At 36.4% G+C, this 23373-nt stretch overlaps 1 protein-coding gene and 1 long non-coding RNA gene across 4 annotated transcripts; one reads left to right on the top strand and one right to left on the bottom strand.

Annotated features, from left to right (window-relative positions):
* Positions 1 to 396: 396 nt before the first annotated feature.
* On the top strand, positions 397 to 6544 carry LOC139445946 (uncharacterized). 3 transcript variants are annotated; one of them, XR_011651901.1, is made up of 5 exons: positions 397 to 475; positions 973 to 1055; positions 1428 to 1520; positions 4295 to 4331; positions 6456 to 6544. It is a non-coding gene; the product is annotated as an uncharacterized lncRNA (long non-coding RNA). The 3 variants fall into 3 exon arrangements; XR_011651900.1 differs by having other exon boundaries at positions 417 to 475; positions 970 to 1055; XR_011651899.1 differs by lacking the exon at positions 397 to 475 and having other exon boundaries at positions 527 to 1055.
* A 6930-nt stretch (positions 6545 to 13474) lies between these two features.
* LOC139446100 (uncharacterized) lies at positions 13475 to 22618 on the bottom strand. The gene is made up of 8 exons (XM_071227378.1): positions 22552 to 22618; positions 22041 to 22068; positions 21908 to 21929; positions 21430 to 21496; positions 18539 to 18607; positions 17938 to 17956; positions 17534 to 17600; positions 13475 to 13902 (listed from the first exon to the last, which is right to left on the bottom strand). The coding sequence occupies exons 1-7, from the start codon at positions 22616 to 22618 to the stop codon at positions 17567 to 17569; spliced, it is 306 nt and encodes a 101-aa protein (XP_071083479.1). The 3' UTR covers positions 13475 to 13902; positions 17534 to 17566.
* Positions 22619 to 23373: the final 755 nt, after the last annotated feature.

Here is a 23373-nt window from a genome sequence, read left to right as displayed (position 1 = left end):
GGTGGCAGACCCCAGGGTGCAGTAACGCTTAATAGGCCACCCGATCCAGGAAATATTACCTACTACTAGCACAGAGTTGTTAGCAACCATGACCTGCTACTAGTAGGTACAAAGACGGTCTCTACGTCTCTGGAGACTAACATTTACTGCTAGTACTAGCTAACAGCAAAGGAGCATGTCTAAAATGATTTTCATTGGTCAACGAGTCTACGTCGACGCTATGCAGGCCGGGCTCTGTCTCAACAGAAAAATAAATAGATTACCGCAGAGCAACTTCAGCCTGTAACCAGCTAGCTTTCTAGATGTAGAAGTAGCTTCGTAATGGTGAAATGCGCCATGCAAACCATTCAACCACCATTCCAGTATGTTCCCAGTCACCTGGAATTACAAATAGAATTATACAGTAACCATTGACAATTACATCACCAGCTTTTCACATGACCTCGTCATGCATCATCATCCGCCGCCATTTTGTGTAAGGTCACGTCATTTGTTCCACTCATTCTAGGCCAAGTTTAGACTAGTTAATTGTGTCTTTTCTCTAAATAGAGCACAACAAACGTGGGTGTTTTCATAACAATAAATACTCTTCAATATTCCTACCATTGCCACAAATGGGAACGTAATGTCGTGCGTGTTTTCTACAGGTAGCCTTGCATTCTTTGCGTCCCTAGAAACAACGTCGACGTGCACAAGCAAGGTCACGCATCATAAATGCCGTTTATTCTAAAAGAAAGAGTGCTTTACCGAAACAGTGTGTCCTACAGTACCACCTATCGTATATTGTATTGGAGTTGTTGCCTGGTATCAAGCGCCCATGTTTTGACGCGAATCACTTGCATCCAAAGACGATTGGGTCACGTTCCTTTTCAGAATCGCTCGTTTCTTCTAGTCCAACTGGTAGTAATTACTAGTAATTAGTACTTACATATATATACTATTATATGTCGTATTTTGTTTACATTTCAGCAGTATGCATCGGAGGCAGGAAATTTATTCAAGCTCTGAAGTCCCAAACAACTGAAAATGCTCCAAAACACCATCACGTAACCCTGGTATTCTCAAAGTGCTGATGAAAGTGTTTGTTTTGTAGGCCTAAATGTTTGTTGATAGTAGAGAGGCTGATTGATAGACTTTATAACAAGTCATGATCAATATTCCCCAACTGTTAGTTAATTATACTGGTCAGTCTACATCTGTATTGTTTCTTTGCAACCTCTGTCAACAAACTCAAATTTATCCATTTATACCTGAATAATTGTGTTGTCATATTTTAAGATTATGACTAGGCCTACAGCATCTAACTAACTGTAATCCTCTGATAACTAAATGTCTGAAGGCAAAATACCATTTTATTGATGAATATACCTCCATTTAACTCATACAATTTAGTGTAGGGTGTAATGTTGGAATGTTTTTGTTGACAGTAGCAGACACTACATCTGCCTATGAACAATGGACAGAACTGAGAATACCATATCATGAACCGTAGTGAACACTGCTGGCAACATCCTGTTTTAGTAAGTATAATTGAATCCCCAATTATAATGTCATTGTACATACAAAAAATGACATAGTGTTGTTTTTAAATAGTGATCTGTTTGGCAGTGTTTTATATATTGTATATTTTTCATTTCACTTTGTCTACTGGCCTGCATATGTCCTTGTCATTTTCCTGTTATTTCTGATACATTCCAAAATAAGATTTGTCTGTACAGTACCAGCACACTTTAATAAGGACTAAGAGCAAATGTGCCTATTTCTCAGTGTTTTAGACAATTTGTGTTGTACCCAAATAGAGGGAATATTGTTACTGTAGTTCTTGTCATTGTCTTGGTGGCAAGTGCCACATGATCATGGGCACCACTTCAGCATGTTTAGTTATACACATTTACCAGTGAAGATCAGGGTCAGAACTGGTCTTCAGCAAACCATGCTTGCTTTAAGAGGCGACTATCCTTGTCATAAGAGGCGACTAACGTGATTGAGGGGTCAGGCTCAGAGACCATGTTGATGCATGTCATCGTATCCCATTGGCATGGATTGATGCCCACGATGTCATTTACTGGATTGTCAGGTCCAGATTTGATTATTTACAGGCAGCTGTCAAAGCACGAATATTGCTTAGTACAGCATTAAACAACAAACAAACAAAGTTATACAGTTCAATTTTTTAAATAATCTTATACTCTAGTATTATAATGTGCTATTTTTATTGATTATTATGAATACAGACTGTTTGTATCAGTTTGTAAGAGACACAAACCAAGGTCACACAACTATCTGCACATGCTTTGTCGTAACACAATTAATACGGTATCTTCAGGTTATGTATGTTTGTAAAATGTGCTAGAAAGTGTCCACTTTAGTTGTAAAATCAGTATCTTCCTCACAACAGAGCTAATGTGCACTACCTTGTTGTGGTATTTTCTGTTGAACTCATCTCTGTCTTTCTCAAGTTATGTTTGTGCAAGGTGCCTACCTGGTGTATTGATAATATTACCTGACAAGAGTCAAGTTTGCTCATCATATTCTGAAATACGTGTCTCCAATCTAATAGAAATGGGAAAAGTAATACAAGCGAATCACCATCATTTTAACCGGTGCTAGGGATGTCAGCATAAAGTATATGTTTTTTTATTAATATCATAAATATTAAAACTCTTTGCACCTGAATTGGAAGAATTGAACATTATAAGAAAACTGCTATGTTCCTTTTCAGCTGACAGGCTGTTTGTGGAAGATGTAAGGTCAAGTGCTAGGGCCCCCTGTTTAGTTTAGACCTACATTGTAAATGTTGTGCACTAGACCATGCACTACAGGGTTTACCCAAGCCTCTTAAAACTGGGGACAAATTCAATTTCTAATCTTAAAAATATCATCTTGATTCTCTAATCATACTGTTAAAATTATGTTTTACGTACTTATCTAATCTCTCTGGAATTCCTAATCCAATTAGATAGTAATGTCCAATATTTTTTAATATATTTGCAGATAACAAATTGCTATAGACTAATAAGGCAACTGCTATATTATATTCTGACTCTTTACTGGACTCACCAGACTCTGCATTGTATACTACTGAACACAATGAAGTATCAACGTCTTTTCATTTCGGAATTCAAGTAGCAAGCGGTAGCCTGTTGTCTGGTACTTTAAAGTATACTGTAATGCATGTACTAATTCTTTATACTGTAAACACATAACATGTTTTGCTTGAGCAATTCTTCCTGAAAAGACCCCAAATTTGAAACGCAAGTCTAGTAATATTGTGCTCGATGTAGTAAGTCCAATTAATAATAGTCAATATGACAACACTAAAATCCTGTGTGGGCTAGTTGACCCATCATTTGGGGGCACAGACTGCTCATGTAATTCAATATATGGTGACAATGTTGCACGAGGTTCTGTTGTGTGTATTTCAATAACTTGCACATTTATGAACTTTAACCTTAATGTAATCCTTGAATCCATTGATGCTTTATTTTTACATTTCTTTAATAACCTATAATTGTTATGAAGCTGTCATTTTTTGTGTGGTTCCAGGAATAAAGTCACCAGAAATGTATTCAAAATTTTTATCTGAGTTTGAGTATGACCAACATGGCAGATATGTTTAAAATGTTGTTTTATTCCACTTCTCAGACATGTAAGTTATTGTACCATAAGTCATCTATAGTGTAAAAACATGTTGATTCTTTTGTTTGCATATTTAGCTGTTCCAGAACTGTTAGATGATATTAAATTGCTGTAGAAGGAATTTATTTCCATCTATAATGTCATTATGGTATACCAGTGTGTATGACAATTGTTTTGAAATTCATCAATATCTTCAAATACGATTTATCGTATCCAGTGAATGACATGTAAGAAAGAAGGAAGTTAGGCAGCACCCAATCAGAGAGCTTACCATTAGACACATGTGATCAAAGGGGTTCCAATTCAACACATTGCCCTTATGTATGATGGTCACTGTCAAATGTTTTTCATGGATCTCTGTGTTTGAAAACCAACTCATCCTGAAAATAGGTTTCTGATTATATTGCCTATTAACTTACACAAGATACACAATTTTGAGTAATAAACAGTTGAATGTAGAAATCTGTTAATGTTGACAGGAAGAGAACAGTCATTATCTTAGGGTTATGTTGAATATCATTAACATGATTAAGGCTTTAATGACTTATTGATAAATAAGAAATATACACAGCAAATTCTGTCATTGTCATTGTAGTATTTGTCTATACTATTACTTAAACACTACATTAATAGCCATAATCACATTCAATTACAGGGATCGATTTCTCTACATACAAGCCCCACCAGTGCAGGTAAACACATTGCTGGGTCCACTTGCACAGAACAATCTTAGCACTTCAATTATTGTAAATCCTTAAGATCACGATCTTAGGCTTCAGCTACAATCACTGTCCAACTTATCAAAGGGATTGTAGGCTATGATCATTGGAAGCTACAAGTGAAACTTACAATTGGTCCAAACCAGTCTGAAGTAGCTAAGATCGTTGTGGTCCCTGAATAAACTTGACAAAATGGCGTGCAGGACCTCATCTAATTCACATAAATATTCTACCTTATGTTCAAATATTGCCTTGTTATTTTGTTACCTTTATGATTCAAATCAACACTTTAATTTAAGATTTAACGTCAGAAATATCGTTAATTGCAATGGTGAACCACTTAACTATCGAATCGATAGCTAAAAGTAAAAGTACTCTACCCACCGGACTCAATGCTGAAAGAAGTGTTAAACAACATACCTTTTCACTAATCAAGGGAAGGATAAAAAGTTGTATGCAAGCGATTAGTAACGTCCGTGACCTTTTCGATAACTCAAGGGCAGCTAATCATAGTTTATACTCTAGATGAGAGTGGTTTCCCTTTGTGTAAGCATGTAGCGTAGAATCTACCTTGCCCAGTGTATTAATGTTGTAGAATCGCTGAGCTCCCCCTGTTATTCTTTTCGGTCCCATTCGTGTCAGTTATTTTTGTCTTTAGTTCATCATTAAATTAATCTACAAATAAATATTAGATGAAGTCAAACATGTTTAAATCTAAAATCGAGTTGGCAGGGGACGAGGGATTTTAAAATCTGAATTAAAAAGAAAAGAAAAGTGTTTATTAAACAAGCAAATACACATGATGAGACATTTGAAATTTGTGTAAAATTTCCCATAAATAGCAAAAGTAAAATTTACACCTTCTTAAAATAATTATCAATATAATTAATACCAAGTGAATATATATTAAACAACTGCTTTCTCCAAACATTATTCATTATTATTATTTCCCATGCATTCTTGAAATCCTGCGTCTTTCTGTGTTTTGAAAAGGTACTCATAACATCCTTTGTCACAGCAACGAAAAGAAAGCATGAAGGATATATTTAGGATTTTACGAAAAGCTCCCCCATGTTATGTTATTAGGAAATATTTTTAGTATTATTTATTTTAATTTTCATAATGATTGTGTCACTAAATAATATATTTATTCGTATTTCAATACTTTTGATAAAAAAACATGAGTAGGTATTTCTCAAGTTGAAACAGATAACAATTCCTAAATCATGACACTATTAATGCCAACAAAAATATATGCCATCATTCTAGTAATCGTTTCCTTCAAATAATTGGCACCTTTCTTGAAACTGTGCAAGGTGCCATGGAGGGAGGTACATGTTGTGTCGTGAACAGTTCCTCTTATTGTATACGCAGGCAACTGTAGACAGGAGTCGAGTTTAAGATATTTGTACCTCCACCGTTGAAGATTTCAATCTTAGATGAGCCGTCTTACAATCACACTAAGATGGGTTTGTGCAAGTGGAATAGGACAATTGTATGGTGATTGTAAAATTGATTGTAGCCGCCTAAGATCGATTGTAACTAAGATTGTTCTGTGCAAGTAGGCCCAGGTGTCGGTAACTATTAGGTGAGGTTAGGTCGCACCCAGTGCAGGTAACATTTCCAACCATAAGTGGAAAACTGAATTCTTTTAGAACTGGCTGCAAGTCTTTTGAATCCAGGAAACAAAAGTTCATGAAAATAGTGAAATACACAGGTGGTCTGAATGCATTGAACATGCTGGACTCTTCACAATTACCACTAGAACAGTCACTCATGAGGTTACAATCACAACAGACACTTTGAGACTTCTGTTTAAGGTTGTTTACTCGATATCATGATATGAAAAGGCATGTACAGATTCACCTCAAAATAAATTCTAGAGCACATTCTCAAGGGGTTTTTTTCTTTGAATTTATTTAAAATTCAAAATAACAGAAAATTTTGGTGGTGCAACCTGCTTAGTTCACTTTGTTGCACCTGGTGCAGGTGGTAAGACAGAAAAAAATGAAATCGTACCCTGAATTATAGACCAAGGCCCCGATGACTATGACTATGGAGTAGCATTGATTATCATCGTCATATTTTTTATTTCAGTTGGCACACAACAGCATCCCTCCTGATCAAGTGAAAAGGAATCCTATGACACCGCTTGATCTTTGTCTGACATGGAAATCTGCAAATCAAATAAGTTGGAAGAATAACATCTGGTTAAAAAATCTATGTGGAAAAGTAAGGGTTTTTTTTACATTTTGGGTAAGATTAAACTTCCAAATTTCATCAGGGGTTTGAAAATTAAAGGATGATAAATTCCTCATGGCTTGTTATGTGTTATTTATCCACTGTTTCCTTTTTTTGGACTTTTATTTTTATAAAATATACATTAAATGTAAAACTAGGCAAAAAGTCAGCAAAATCATTCAAAATCAAGAAGGTCCAAAATCGCAAACATAACTGAATTGAGGTGGGTGTCTGAGTTGAAGCAAATATTGATCTGAACAATAATCTGTCAGCAGGTCAAAAATCACCCACGTAACTGCTGTTATCTGAACACAGTTCAGGTTTGAGATTCACCATGAACTTTTCGGGTATTGAGGGGTTGTGGGGTCCAAAAGTCATCTGAAAATGATTGAATACATGAATAATGGACATGAAATTTAAATTACAACATAAAATAGAATGGTCATGTATGTAAAGACATGTTCAATAGTCACTTTCAAATTTATCTTCCTTTTAAGGTGGTCGAAAATAACATGGCTGCGGATATAACGACACAAAACATAGACCAATGTTGATATATGTTGGTTAGTTGCTTGTTATTGTAACAAGATGACAGTAATAATATCTAGATTCTAAATATGGCCACCATTGTCAACCATATTGAATTTGTCGTCCATGCTAAATTATATTACATTGTACTTTGGGGCATAGTATTATTTTTTTAACTGCTGTTACTTTAACTGCACATACTTCACATGTGCCCCCTTATCTACATTTACTGTATTTTCGTTTAGTCCTTTTGGTTTTATGCATATACCGGTAAATTGGAGTGATGATTTTTAGGTCATCGGAAATAGCATATCAACAAATCTGCTCTGAAATTATGCAAGTTAGTCCTGTTGTAAGGATGCACATATGTTCTTGAGAAGTGTTCATTGTATACATCTAGACTTAGGACATATGTTTGCAATCTATTTGATTAAGTTTAGTCATATTTTTTATTTGAAACACTATGTGCTTCTTAAAACACTTGCCTTCAACTATTTGTTCTTATGTTTTTGATCATGCAACTTTCTATGTACTTATTGGGTTGGAATTATCAAAAGGGTAGCAGTTTTGGGGCACCATTGTTGAGAAATATGCCAGAAAATAAATCTTGAAAGTGTGCTTTCACTAATTGTTGTTAATAAAGTGTATAAATGGGCTGAGAAATGTGTGAATTTGAAATATTTGAAATATTTTATTTAAGGTTTGAGATAAAATGCAAATTTTACAGTATTTTAACAGAGCTCCAGATAAGATTTTTGATTCAGTTTTTTGTGGTTTCAGATATCTGCTTTAAAGTGATGTCATGAACTGGATGCTGCACTCTTGATTCCAACACTAATATTGTCATGACCAAATGTTAAAGTTCATATTCAGCAAGTTGAAGATAACTGACACCATCTTTAAGTATAAGTTTCACAAATATGATATTCATAAGTTTTTTGTTTTCACTACTGATGTATATATAGTATAAAAAAATGGATTTCTGTATAGAATAGAATAAAGTATTGGAATACATGTGATACTAGTTGTGTTTCCGTCACCACAATCTCACTAAAATCAGACCTTAGTTCTCGCTACCACTAAACAAAGACCTGAAGAAATCCCATTAGGAGTCACGTCACTTTCATTCGACCAATCAGAGCGTCGCTTATCAGATCATGAAAGTGACAGTCAGAATGTGATTTCTAATCATACAACCTCGAAAACTTTAACACGGGGTATTCCGAAAGATAGTTACAGGTTTAACGACTGAATCCATACAATCTAGACCATATATTAGCCACTCCAGAATGTTCTTTTGTTAGTTTTCAAATTTGTAATCAAGAATTTGTCCAAATATGTTTCGAAGCGTAGTCGCCAATTTGAAATTAGTGCCGTAAAGCACGAGAAAGCTGCCCTCTGATTGGTCATTCTATTGGTCGGTCAAAGTTCGCACAAAGTCGGTCTGACGTGACCCGTACTGGGATGTCCTCAGATCTTTGTTTGGCAGTAGCAAGAACTATGGTCTGATTTTAATGAGATTGTCGTCACCATAGTGTGGATGTTTTATGCTGTTTGAGAGAAAAATGCTTCAACACTGCAGAGTTGTGTCAATTGGTTATGTGAGGATCCATTCTGATCACTGGTTTGGAGAATAGTGACCTTAAGCTGAACAGATGGACATGTGGCAGTGTGATTTGAAAGTGAGACACAAATTTATGCAACCACATGAGGTATTGTGGTGCTGAAACGAAGGATCATATTCTGGATTTGAACCCATGACCAGTACATCAAGTTCCATCAACCATGACAATTGGGACACCTGTGCACCCAAGTTTCTCTCACTCTACTTCAACAAAATTGCAGTACCATAAAGGCAGAAATTAATAAGTAGGGTCTGTGTGACTAATAAAGCAGTTTCTTGTCACTTTTCGGCCCAGTTTTATATCACAATTAGATATATATTGGGTAGGAACACTAACCCTAGAACCTTACGATTCTTGTTCTTTTGAGATTCCGTAACAGCTGCGTCTGATTCAAGAATAATCCAGTTTTACATCACTGTCGGACATATATTGAATAGAAGCCCTAACCCTAGCACCTTATCATTCATGTTTCTGTTGAGATACGATAACATCAGCGTCTGTATCAGGAATAATCCAGTTTTACATCACTGTCGGACATATATTGAGTAGAAACCTTAACCCTAGCACCTTATCATTCATGTTTCTTTTGAGATACGAGAACATCAGCGTCTGTATCAGAAATAACCCAGTTTTACATCACAATTAGACATATATTGAGTAGAAACCCTAACCCTAGCACCTTATCATTCATGTTTCTGTTGAGATACGAGAACATCAGCGTCTGTATCAGGAATAATCCAGTTTTACATCACTGTCGGACATATATTGAGTAGAAACCCTAACCCTAGCACCTTATCATTCATGTTTCTGTTAAGATACGAGAACATCAGCGTCTGTATCAGAAATAACCCAGTTTTACATCACAATTAGACATATATTAGGTAGAAACCCTAACCCTAGCACCTTATCATTCATGTTTCTGTTGAGATTTCGTGACATCTGCGTCTGATTCAAGAATAACGCAGTTTTACATCACTGTCGGACATATATTAAGTAGAAACCTTAACCCTAGAACCTTATCATTCATGTTTCTGTTGAAAGTTTGTGACATCTGCGTCTGATTCAAGAAAAACGCAGTTTTACATCACTTTCGGACATATACTGAGTAGTAACCCTAACCCTAGCACCTTATCATTCATGTTTCTGTTGAGATACGAGAACATCAGCGTCTGATTCAAGAATAGCGCAGTTTTACATCACTGTCGGACATATACTGAGTAGAAACCCTAACCCTAGCACCTTATCATTCATGTTTCTGTTAAGATACGAGAACATCAGCGTCTGTATCAGGAATAACCCAGTTTTACATCACAATTAGACATATATTGGGTAGAAACCCTAACCCTAGCACCTTATCATTCATGTTTCTGTTGAGATACGAGAACATCAGCGTCTGTATCAGGAATAACCCAGTTTTACATCACAATTAGACATATCTTAGGTAGAAACCCTAACCCTAGCACCTTATCATTCATGTTTCTGTTGAGATACGAGAACATCAGCGTCTATATCAGGAATAATCCAGTTTTACATCACTGTCGGACATATATTGAGTAGAAACCCTAACCCTAGCACCTTATCATTCATGTTTCTGTTGAGATACGAGAACATCAGCGTCTGTATCAGGAATAACCCAGTTTTACATCACAATTAGACATATATTAGGTAGAAACCCTAACCCTAGCACCTTATCATTCATGTTTCTGTTGAGATTTCGTGACATCTGCGTCTGATTCAAGAATAACGCAGTTTTACATCACTGTCGGACATATATTAAGTAGAAACCTTAACCCTAGAACCTTATCATTCATGTTTCTGTTGAAAGTTTGTGACATCTGCGTCTGATTCAAGAAAAACGCAGTTTTACATCACTTTCGGACATATACTGAGTAGTAACCCTAACCCTAGCACCTTATCATTCATGTTTCTGTTGAGATACGAGAACATCAGCGTCTGATTCAAGAATAGCGCAGTTTTACATCACTGTCGGACATATACTGAGTAGAAACCCTAACCCTAGCACCTTATCATTCATGTTTCTGTTAAGATACGAGAACATCAGCGTCTGTATCAGGAATAACCCAGTTTTACATCACAATTAGACATATATTGGGTAGAAACCCTAACCCTAGCACCTTATCATTCATGTTTCTGTTGAGATACGAGAACATCAGCGTCTGTATCAGGAATAACCCAGTTTTACATCACAATTAGACATATCTTAGGTAGAAACCCTAACCCTAGCACCTTATCATTCATGTTTCTGTTGAGATACGAGAACATCAGCGTCTGTATCAGGAATAACCCAGTTTTACATCACTGTCGGACATATATTGAGTAGAAACCCTAACCCTAGCACCTTATCATTCATGTTTCTGTTGAGATACGAGAACATCAGCGTCTGTATCAGGAATAACCCAGTTTTACATCACAATTAGACATATATTAGGTAGAAACCCTAATCCTAGCACCTTATCATTCGTGTTTCTGTTGAGATACGAGAACATCAGCGTCTGTATCAGGAATAACCCAGTTTTACATCACAATTAGACATATATTAGGTAGAAACCCTAACCCTAGCACCTTATCATTCATGTTTCTGTTGAAAGTTTGTGACATCTGCGTCTGATTCAAGAAAAACGCAGTTTTACATCACTTTCGGGCATATACTGAGTAGAAACCCTAACCCTAGCACCTTATCATTCATGTTTCTGTTGAGATACGAGAACATCAGCGTCTGATTCAAGAATAGCGCAGTTTTACATCACTGTCGGACATATACTGAGTAGAAACCCTAACCCTAGCACCTTATCATTCATGTTTCTGTTGAGATACGAGAACATCAGCGTCTGTATCAGGAATAACCCAGTTTTACATCACAATTAGACATATATTAGGTAGAAACCCTAACCCTAGCACCTTATCATTCATGTTTCTGTTGAGATACGAGAACATCAGCGTCTGTATCAGGAATAATCCAGTTTTTCATCACAATTAGACATATATTGAGTAGAAAGCACCTTATCATTCATGTTTCTGTTGAGATACGAGAACATCAGCGTCTGTATCAGGAATAATCCAGTTTTTCATCACAATTAGACATATATTGAGTAGAAAGCACCTTATCATTCATGTTTCTGTTAAGATACGAGAACATCAGCGTCTGTATCAGGAATAATCCAGTTTTACATCACTGTCGGACATATATTGAGCAGAAAACCTAACCCTAGCACCTTATCATTCATGTTTCTGTTAAGATACGAGAACATCAGCGTCTGTATCGGGAATAACCCAGTTTTACATCACAATTAGACATATATTAGGTAGAAACCCTAACCCTAGCACCTTATCATTCATGTTTCTGATGAGATACGAGAACATCAGCATCTGATTCAAGAATAACGCAGTTTTACATCACTGTCGGACATATATTAAGTAGAAACCTTCACCCTAGAACCTTATCATTCATGTTTCTGTTAAGATACGAGAACATCAGCGTCTGTATCGGGAATAACCCAGTTTTACATCACAATTAGACATATATTAGGTAGAAACCCTAACCCTAGCACCTTATCATTCATGTTTCTGTTGAGATACGATAACATCAGCGTCTGTATCAGGAATAATCCAGTTTAACTTCACCGTCGGACATATATTGGGTAGAAACCCTAACCCTAGCACCTTATCATTCATGTTTCTGTTAAGATATGAGAACAGCAGCGTCTGTATCAGGAATAACCCAGTTTAACTTCACTGTCGGACATATATTGGGTAGAAACCCTAACCCTAGAACCTCATGATTCATATTTGTTGAGATTTCATAACATCAGCGTCTGTATCAGGAATAATCCAGTTTAACTTCACCGTCGGACATATATTGGGTAGAAACCCTAACCCTAGCACCTTATCATTCATGTTTCTGTTAAGATACGAGAACAGCAGCGTCTGTATCAGGAATAACCCAGTTTTACATCACTGTTGGACATGTATTGAGTGGAAACCCTAACCCTTGAACCTCATGATTCTTGTTTCTGTAGAGATTTCGTGATATCTGCGTCATAATAAAGAATAATCCAGTTTTACATCACTGTTGGACACATATTGGGTAGAAACTCTAACCCTAGCAACTCATGATTCATGAAATACGATAACATCAGCGTCTGTATCAGGAATAACCCAGTTTAACATCACCGTCGGACATATATTGGGCAGAAACCCTAACCCTAGAACCATGTGATTCATGTTTCTGTTTATATTTAGCGACATTAGCGTCTGATTCAAGAATAACGCAGCTTTATGTCACTGTCGGATATATATTGGGTAGTAACCATTACCAAAGCACCTCGCGATTCATGTTTCTGTTGAGATAATATGGTGACATCATAATTTGGGACTGTCTAACTTACCATCTGTTTTGATGTAAATTCCTAATCTGTAGCATTGATTGCCAGGATTGTAATGTAAGCTGTATCAAGGCCGCTGGTAAATGTATTGTGGACAAGGCAAATCAGTGGCTGACAAGATCAGCAAAACCCATGCCATTGGGCACATTAACACAATCAGCCATTTGACATGTCATTCGGTGATGAATACATGAACACATTCATGCCTACATAATACTGTTTATCCTTGTCATAATCAATCAACTACAAACAAAATTCATCATTTTGCTAGTTCTTTATTGTTGAGGAAACAATAAACATAAATGTAACACATGAAAAGAGTTTTGCCTCAAAATGCTGAAAACAGTGTAAGTGAAGAAATTCCATGCACAGTATATTTGTAAGATGCTATATTCACCATATATGATAATCGATATTATGAATGAAAAAAACACACCTCACATTATGAAACAATATATAATATGAATCATATGTTTAGATGTACAGTACTGTCCATGAGAATAGGGAGAAACACTGTCCCTCCACACAGTAGCGAACTGATGCTACTCCCTGCTGATCTTTTCACTACTCAGGATGTCAATGCTGACTTCAACACAGAACTCTTCTTCTCAACAATTCTTCTTTCCAGAAACGTACAGGGCACAGTTGCTCTCCCTTCTCAAAGCACACTGTATTGGGAGCTGTATATGTAGTTTAGCGTTGGTGTAAACTGATACCATCAAGTTTCATTACAGCATGGTAGTTGCCCTGAAAAGGTTGAAAATATTCACATAAGTGATGTCATCACCATTGATTGAACATTTTTCATGGAAAAATAACTTATGATTTAACTTCAATATAAATAAATCCACATAGTACACCTTATTTTTACATTTACATGAATCAGTGACATTGTTAAACCCAATATAATGAAAAACAAGCCCCTCCCATTCTATTATCAGCCAATCAGGAAACAGTTGACCGTTTGTGTGTATAGCATACATTTATTTTAGGTTCATGGCAACATCAAGTTAAGTTCCATTTAAAATGCCTGTAAAGATATTATAGTTTAATATCATGTTGTCTCACTTAAATTCAAAACTTAATGGGAAGTTATAATTTGCAGTTATTTCAACTGGCGAGGAATTTTTCTCAAGCCAGTTAAATGTCCTGGATACAAAATTAAGATGGTGTTTTTACCACAAATATTTTCCTGAAGAAAAATGAAAATATCTGATGATAATTTGTGTACTTTTTGTAATTCACATCCAGAAACTGATATGCATTTATTTTTTGGTAAAAGATTTCTGGCTTCTGGACACAGACTCATAATTTGTATCTGGATATTCGTGTGAAGGAAAATGTGATAACAGATGATAATTTGATCTGATTTTGTTATTTTCAAAGTATGTAAGTGTAAGGTTCTTAAAATACAACCAACATTTTGTGAGGGAGATAACTGATACAGTTAGACATGAATTTCGAAAAAATATATACTTCAACAAAAACCTGCAAAACAAATTTTATACACAGTATACTGTCTCCGAGTGGACCATTCCTTCTTTTAGCCCTTACTACCGAGAGCAAGACAGGGTAACAACAAGTACCATCTTTTAACGTCTTTTGGAATGATGCTTCAAGGGATCAAATTTCTGACCTTCCGCTCTCCGAGCAGACACTCTACCAGTACACCATAGAGGCAGTCAATCAGACTTGGAATTTGATGAATTTCAATGAGTTAAAGTAACTAAGTTGACAATACATCAGTTTATTGTTATTTTCTGAGAACTAACAATCAACAGTACTTTTCTTATGTTCACCATTTTGTAACTTATGTTCATAAGTGTAGAAAATTCTGGACGGGAAGCATTTTATCTGGACAGGAATATTTGCAAAGTTGCCCTTGCGGGAATTTTATACGCTGCTGTTACATAGCGACACGCTTAACATCAAATCACAATTCTGACATCATTGCTGGGATGATTCATGCCAAGTTTCAGCTTCATAGGCTTTGTAGCTCTAGAGGAGATGTTGAAAGTGTAATCGTTAACGACATACATACTAGCAGAAAAAGGTAACTTTTCTTAATAAAAAGTCCAACAAAACTCAATCTCATTAAAATCAGATCTTAGTTCTCGCTACCGCTAAAAAATGATCTGAGGACATCCCATTATGGGTCACATCAGCATGACCTTTCATCCAACCAATCAAAGCGTCACTTACCAGATCCTGAAAGTGACAGTCAAAATGTGTTTTCTAATCATGAATCCTCGAAATATTTAACAGAGGGTATTCCGAACGACAGTTACAGGTTTTATGATTATATCCATAGAATTTAGGCCATCTTAAGTCATTCCAGAATGTCGTTTTGGTCAGTTTTAAATTTATTTAATCGAGAATACGTCAAAATATGTTTCGAGGCTTAGTCGCCAGTTTGAAACTAGTGCAGTAAAGCTCGAGATAGCTACCTTCTGATTGGCAAATGTCGATTTCAGTCATTTCATTGGTCGGTCCATGATCGCGAAAGGTCGTTCCTACGTGACCCGTAATGGGATGTCCTCAGATCTTTGGTTAGCGGTAGCGAAAACTAAGATCAGATTTTAATGAGATTGGACAAAACTAAGTTTAATCTGAAATTAAATAATGCATCTTTCAATATGCATATTGATGAAGACATCTCCTCAGTTTTAAGGTCGTGATTCACAATTTGCATGCAAATGTTTATGGACTGCACATAATTTGTGTGTTTGCATGTTAGTTGGGAGCAAGGTATTTACACACGATTTCATAATGTAAACAGCAAACAATGATTGTTTAGCTCTCTGAGTCTCATAAAATCTTTTTTCTTTTTGTTCAACTGTAATTAAAAATGCTGTCACGGCTTGATGACATGTTGCAAACACAAAATGCGCAAAACGAAGTTGCCAAACATTTTTAATGTTCATCGAATCACAAATATCATCTGCCACATTAATAATCGGACAATTCTTGGGTTAAGACGAATTAGTGGCAGAACAGTACATTACCGGTTGAGAGAGCACAACATCCGGTCACAACATTCAGCAATATGCCTAATTTTGCTTACACAGGACTATCAGTCACACTTGGTGTAGACAGCATCTGAGGTTCAGAAGAAAAACAGGGACAGTACACTGTTCACAAATGAGTGAGGGTTTCATCTGAACAGCTCTGATGGTCGTGCAAAGGTCTACATGCATACTGGAGAATGTTTTAGCAACTCTTGCATTATTTATCATAATCAGTTTTGGGGTGGAACTGAAATGGTATGGGGTGGCATCACAACTCATGGGAAAACACGACTCATCATTGTTATGAGGACATCGTTTGAGATCATGTTCTTGCCTTTTTGCACATGCAGGGACGTAATGTCATGTTGCAGCAGGATAGTGCCCGCCTACAAGTTGCACCCCTCTTTAGGGCGTGTCTCTCCATCTCCAATTACCAGGAATGGATTTTGTCAATGAATTTGTTATGATAAAACATTGATGAGACAAAAGATCAAATATTATGTTGTAATTTACAATAACATAACATTTACACTACTTAATACACAGCAGTTACTTTTTTCCATTAGTATAGATGAACACAGCCATGACATAAGCTTATTTGAACCTTCGCTTTGTGTACCGGTAAGCTACAAGTGATCATCATCATTTCTACAAAGTTAAGTTTCAGCTTCTTGGAGAGTGTAGTTTCTCTTTTTTTATTTTCATTCCTAATTGTTTTTCAAGAAGCAATTTCAGCCCCTCCATTTCTCCAATTTGAATCCCCACCATTGGAGAATTGATTCCAACCAAATATGGTTGATATCTATCTCTTAGTTCCAGAGAGGAAGTCGTTTAAAGCAATATAGCCAAATTACTCCTATTTGGCCCCGCCACCCAGCCCTTTGGGGGGTCAGCCCTCTCCATTTGTACAATTTTTAATCCCCAGCATTGGAGAATGCTTCCAACCAAATATGGTTGATATCTATCTCTTAGTTCCAATAAAGAAGTCGTTTAAAGCAATATAGCCAAATTACTCCTATTCCGCCTTGCCACCCAGCCCTTTGGGAGGTCAGCCCCACCATTTGTACAATTTTGAATCCTCACCACCTAGGGATGCTTCCAGTCAAATTTCGTTAATTGTCAATTTGTGGTCAAAAGAAGAAGTTTTTAGAAAAAATCGTTGACCTACGGACGACGGACCCCACAGTATGGCATAAGCTCACCTTGGTGAGCTAATAGTTGTGTCAGGATGACAAACATCAGACAAGCAGGCCATGTTGTTTGTATTCAAAAAGTATTTTGTTTTATTTTGTATATTTGTCTTATCTGGAAAAATAGTCTATGCTATATTACAACCAGTTTGTTTAACGTTTCGAGGCGATCAATGTTACCTTTGTTGGGTGCAACTGGACCAAACAAGCTATTTACACCAGGCTTCTTGTAACTGGACAGTGAAACCTGTGAACATGGTATACAAAGAATGAAAATCTTCATAAGAATAAACACAACACATGACACCACAGAACTGAATGAACAAATTGTAAAATAAAACACTGGACAACCACATAACTTAATCCGAGTCCCATTGTGGTGCTACACATGCCAGGTGTCATTAAGTTTTAGTTTCCTTGGTTTCTGAGAAGGAAGTTCTTAAAGTTGAACAAATCAGAATTGGAAGCTACAAAAATACCTTTGCAAATGAAGGTTAAAAAAGTGTAATAAACATCCATCAACCTCTTCATGACAACATTGCTAAGGTTATCTAGGATAAACAAAAATATGCCTCACTACGAACCGTTTAAATGGGCCTGAAACTGATCAGAATTTATTTTTAGGGAATTAAATACTGGTAAAGGTCATCATAAATAGATTAACAAGATTATGCAGAAATAAGTAACAAATGTTCAGATACACCAAATGATATAAATATTTAATAATGATTGACAAATGAGGAAAAACGAGTGAATTGTTTATGACCACTTAAAATAATGGTGCTTGGTCCAGGCAGGCAAGAGGTTGATAGCACTAACAACTATCCATGTAATTGGGGTGTAATGTCACCAAATCAGCCAGGTCACACAAAACTGACATTCCATATAGTTGCCCTTTGGGAATGTTAAGAATCAAATTTCTGTGACTACGTTTTTGAGACTGAATTACTTGGATCATGTCCGTAACAATCCAAACAGTGTTAGTATACCTGTAATCTAGCTACAAGGGTGCATGCAAAGGGTATGACCATGGCATGATAATCTGAATCTGAAATCTGAAAAGAACAGTAGATCTATGTTATACCATTGTTGGAGTGCATAATAACGTACATATATAACCAATCATAGCTTCACTTCCCAAAAGATTCATAGGAAACATTGCAAGTACAAGGTTATTACACTTACTGGTACATTCCATTATTAGGACACAAAAAGGTGAAAGATGATGGCATGACCAAATGGAACATATGATCACTGAAACATAGCACATTGGAGATTGCAATATAGTATTACAGCCTGATAAATGAATAACGCCATGATACATGAGTACCTGGTCAAAATAACATTCAATATGGCTGCAATGTCATCACCCCAAAAAATCACAGACACAGTTTACCAGATTCAACCTATTATAATGGAGGCCAGATGTGCCCATTGTATTGGTGCCATTAAACTGACTCATGTAACGGAGCTCCAGATAACTTTTTGAGCAATTCAGTTTTTACTTTAGGGTTTCTATTTTAATTGGGTTATTACATTTTTCATTGGGTAACCAATATTTTTTCACTCATGTATTCATCACTCTCTTGGGTCTTTCCCAAAATTAGTGAACATTTTAAGATTTCAAAAAAATGAAATAATGTTCTAAATACATAGGTTTGACTCAGAAAGTAAATTAGCTTGTAATTGTGTTTCAGCAATTAGCTCCTTTGTATGCATGCTGAAAAAGCTTTGTTGGGTATTTATGCGAGCTGTTTTAATAATTTGAGTTTTTCATTTAATGCATGCGATTCTGTACACAAGTTAATGGAAACTAATTGGGTTTACATAATTTTGGGGGGTATTTTACACAAATACGCTGCTTATCTGTAGCTCTGATGTAATAAATTTCCCTTCATTACCTTTTGGCTGTCTCCTCACATGACTGACAGAAATACTGTTCGAACAAACTACCCTGGGTATAGGTGTTAAAATTGCATCTGTAGCTTCCCTGTACTTTTTCACAGAATATATTATTACAACAAAAAGGCAATACAAGGGTATAATAAATAAGCAAAAGAAACAAAACTATTTATCTACAGAACAGACTTTCTCACAGCATCTTGACCAATTAAAAGGATGACAGTATATGCAAGAAGACAAATTCACCATTATCCCCTAAATACTAAATACTTGCTATGGAAACTAAATATCCCAAATTATCAAAAGGCACCAGTTCAACAATAGACCTATCTATGTGCCATCCTTGTTAAGGAAATATTGTAAGTTTTTTTTAATCTGCCCAGAAAGAAGCACTACCCTCATTTTCAGTATGAGTCAAAGTTGTGGCATCTCAAAATATAAATTTTTTAAAAATCCTAAACTATCAAAAGGCACCAGTTCACCACTAGACCGATCTGTGTGTCAAGTTTGGTGAAGAAATATTGTAGATTTTTAAGGTATGTTCCAAGAACGATCACTACCCTCATATTTCAGTCAAAGTTGTTGCCATGGAAACTAAAAAGATACATTTTACAAAAATCCAAAACTATCAACAGGCACCAGGTCACCACTAGGCCTATCCATGTACCATGATTGGTGAAGAAAATAGCAAACGTTTTTTCAAAATCTTACACAGAAGTATGAATGCAAGGACTGACCAGGTCCATTTTAATACCCCCGCATTACATGTTGTGGGGGATAATAATTGGTAATGAAACGAGTCAAAGAACACATTCATCATGGCTACAGCAGCACATGAAGACAAAATGTTGCAGTTCCAAATATAAGAATAACTTGCAAAATATGACCCTGTTGTTGGGTTTACCAAATAATTACTGTATATCAAATTTCATAACGTAAATGCAGAAGTGGCTTTCTAAAGGGTGAAAAGTATATGTTCAATAGGGTTGCCATGTCTTGACAGCTTGAAGTTGTATTGGCATCATGTTAGTGGGATCAAATACACAAAATCTCAGCTTATTGAAAATATGATTTTCAGAGAAGATATTGAAAACACAAACAAACTTCATAAGGTATGTGAAAGTTTAAGGCCATAGAAGGCACAGGTAATACAGTCATCCAAGAAGCCACCTCAATTTGCTGGGCAGAGTTGCATCCCTGTCTGTCTCACAGTCCTTGAACCATATTATTTTCCCTTCCGCCCAGCCCATCTCACTGGGTCTATTTTTAAACAAAAATGAAAATAAAATGTTTCTATCAATATTTTACATTTTCAGAGACTAAGCTGCATCCCTTTCATATGCCAGAAATCTATGACAATGGGTTCAAATCCCATAATTACCATGATTATTTTCCTTGGTTTGTGAGCACCATTTCCACGCAGGTGGGTCTCATCAAGTGGTAAATATCTAAGATGTTCCTCCCAGATCAAGCAAAAAATACACCAATGTAAACCCCATAACACATATCAAGTTTCATAATGCCACATCTGAATTGGCTGTGTAATATGCAAAAGTGATATTTTGTAAATAGTCTCATGTTTTAGAATATCATTGCTGAGATTTCAGTTTCATAGGCCTTGTAGATTCAGAGGAGGTTTTGAAAGTGTACAAGTTAGTTATTGACAGATGACAGATAATGCACCATGAAATAAGCTCATTTGACTTCAAATTGGATATTCCTGTATTCGTGATAGCCTGTAGTTTGATTACAGTATACCAACTCACACCTCATAACTTAATAAATGGCCTAAGGTCTGAGGGAAAGTTATACTTTCACAATTGCCATAATCAGGTCAGCGAGTTTGCATAGTGAATGGTTGAGTTGGCTTAATGCAACTTAGAACAGAGTTTCAGTAATATCACAGTGTGTCAGCTGATGATCCAGTGAGGAAAGACTGATATAATGAGGTACCGATAATACTACAAATGTGGTTTTTCATATCATGACATCCATGATTTAATTTGATGTATGATGATTCCTCTATTGTCATCCCTGACTTTATCATGGGGGTGCATAAAGATAAATGTTCACAGCACCTGTGCTTAGCTTGTGCTAAAATCTATACAACAGTAAATTAGCCTTAGTATAATAATATAAATTCCCAACATGTATAGGGGTAGAATACAACATACCTGATTTCCTACAAGGGTTGCACCTAAAATTTCCTGAAAGTGGCAGGACACAGCCCACTTGGATACCCTGGGAATAAAAAAATGAGTAAATTGGTACTGATATCTTGACATATTGGTTGCAAAGGGAGGTAATCAATGATACATGTATAGTTTACTATAAATTTGCCGGATGCACAATAATCTTTATGATCCTTTATTAACCTCATATGTCTACATATTCCCTCAGTGTTCATCATAACAACAATAACAACAACAACAAACAAAAAAGAGGGCATGTAGACTAGTGAATTAGAGCGTGGGCCTTATCTCACAATGGAGCGAACGCCAGAAATGGACCTCACTTTGAACCCAGAACACAGACCTTTCAGCAAAACAAGTTAATTAACACTAATAATCTAGATGAGATTTGATGCTTCCCCGATGATATATCTATGTTAGTCCTACACTCATTCTGGGCCTACAGACATAGAATACAAACATGCGTCATGTGCAGGGTCAGCAGGGCCCCGTTCCTCAAGGCAATTTTAGCGCTAAGGTGATCGTAAGTCCCATACTTAAACATAGGCTTAAGATCATTGTAGCGTTAAGATCGCTTTGAGGAACGAGGCCCAGGCACGTTGACGTTCTCCATCTCAGTATCTGAAAATAAAAAGTACCATAGTGAATGGTTGTAGACTGTAAATTATGTTTGCACAAAGACTAGATAACATTATGACCAACGAACAAGTAAGAACAGATAAACAAAAAGCAAGATCTAACCGATAAATGTTTGATCGAAAACCGATCGCTATGCCGGCCAAGGGGGATAACTCTTTCTGACCACGTCGGGACGAATTTTCCAAAGACAAACTTTAACCTTGTTTGCCAATATATTTTGTAACGATCAGTTCTTATAAATATGTGTAGTTCTATCAAACAAATACACATACAATGGCATGTATGAATGAAAACCGTAACGATCTTCTATTAAGACCGGATTGGTATATCCATAGATCTATGTATTGGTTGTTAAAATTGTAATTAGGTGATGTATAAAATATATATACCGTATGAAGATACTAAATCTAAGTCTAGCCTGTCTAGACTGGAGATAAAAACAACAACAAAATGATGACATCCTACCATCTGCTGAATGCTGTGTTCGACACTGCATGTTCCAATATGGCGTGAAATGCGCCCCTGTGAACATACATCCTAATATGGTTATGCTATTTAATTGTTACTGTTAGCTAGTAGTAGCAGTAAATGTTGGTCTCCAGAGACGTAGAGACCGTCTTTGTACCTACTAGTAGCAGGTCATAGTTGCTAACAACTCTGTGCTAGTAGTAGGTAATATTTCCTGGATCGGGTGAATAGGCAGACTGATTGTTTGTGGGCGACTTTAAACCCTTGCTGCTAATAACCTAAATGAGAATCTGGTTCATAATCACCACGGGCTCCCCGCATGGCACTTGATGTGTCGGAGAGCAAATGAAAGAAACCCATTACAACCTTGAATACTGATATGTTCTCCAATTCAGCAGCATGCCTTGAGCAGAACCGCATCAGCATGTGCTCACTATGGCTGTGTGTGATAAACAAGCTGCAGATTTACCATGTCTGGACTCCGGTGTGGTTAAAATGGACACAATTATTAGACACGTGCCTGCGCGTTATCCGCAGATATCAGCTATGATGATATTTTTCGAAGAGGGAGCGAAAAGCGTATTGCCCAACGTTCAAACGTGCCAACTCATTCCATCATAAATCTGCCTCTAGCATGACATTGTTCTTGTAAAATTGAATTCACCTTTCTGGAACCTGATGTAAACCTTTGAAAGTATTTTGACGCTTACTATAAGTGTCACGTACAAGTTGTTGGCTTGGCAGGTCCGTATCAGCAAGGGACCAGGGGGAGGGGCCGGTACACCCACTTTTTCGCAGCTATTTTTTTTTTCAACAAAT

The sequence above is a fragment of the Haliotis cracherodii genome, unplaced genomic scaffold (genome assembly GCF_022045235.1).
Source record: "Haliotis cracherodii isolate W230 unplaced genomic scaffold, xgHalCrac1.p SCAF_6, whole genome shotgun sequence".
In the NCBI taxonomy this organism is placed as follows: Eukaryota; Metazoa; Mollusca; class Gastropoda; order Lepetellida; family Haliotidae; genus Haliotis; species Haliotis cracherodii.
Note: the sequence above shows the minus strand (reverse complement) of the source record. Positions and strands in the feature narration are given on the sequence as shown.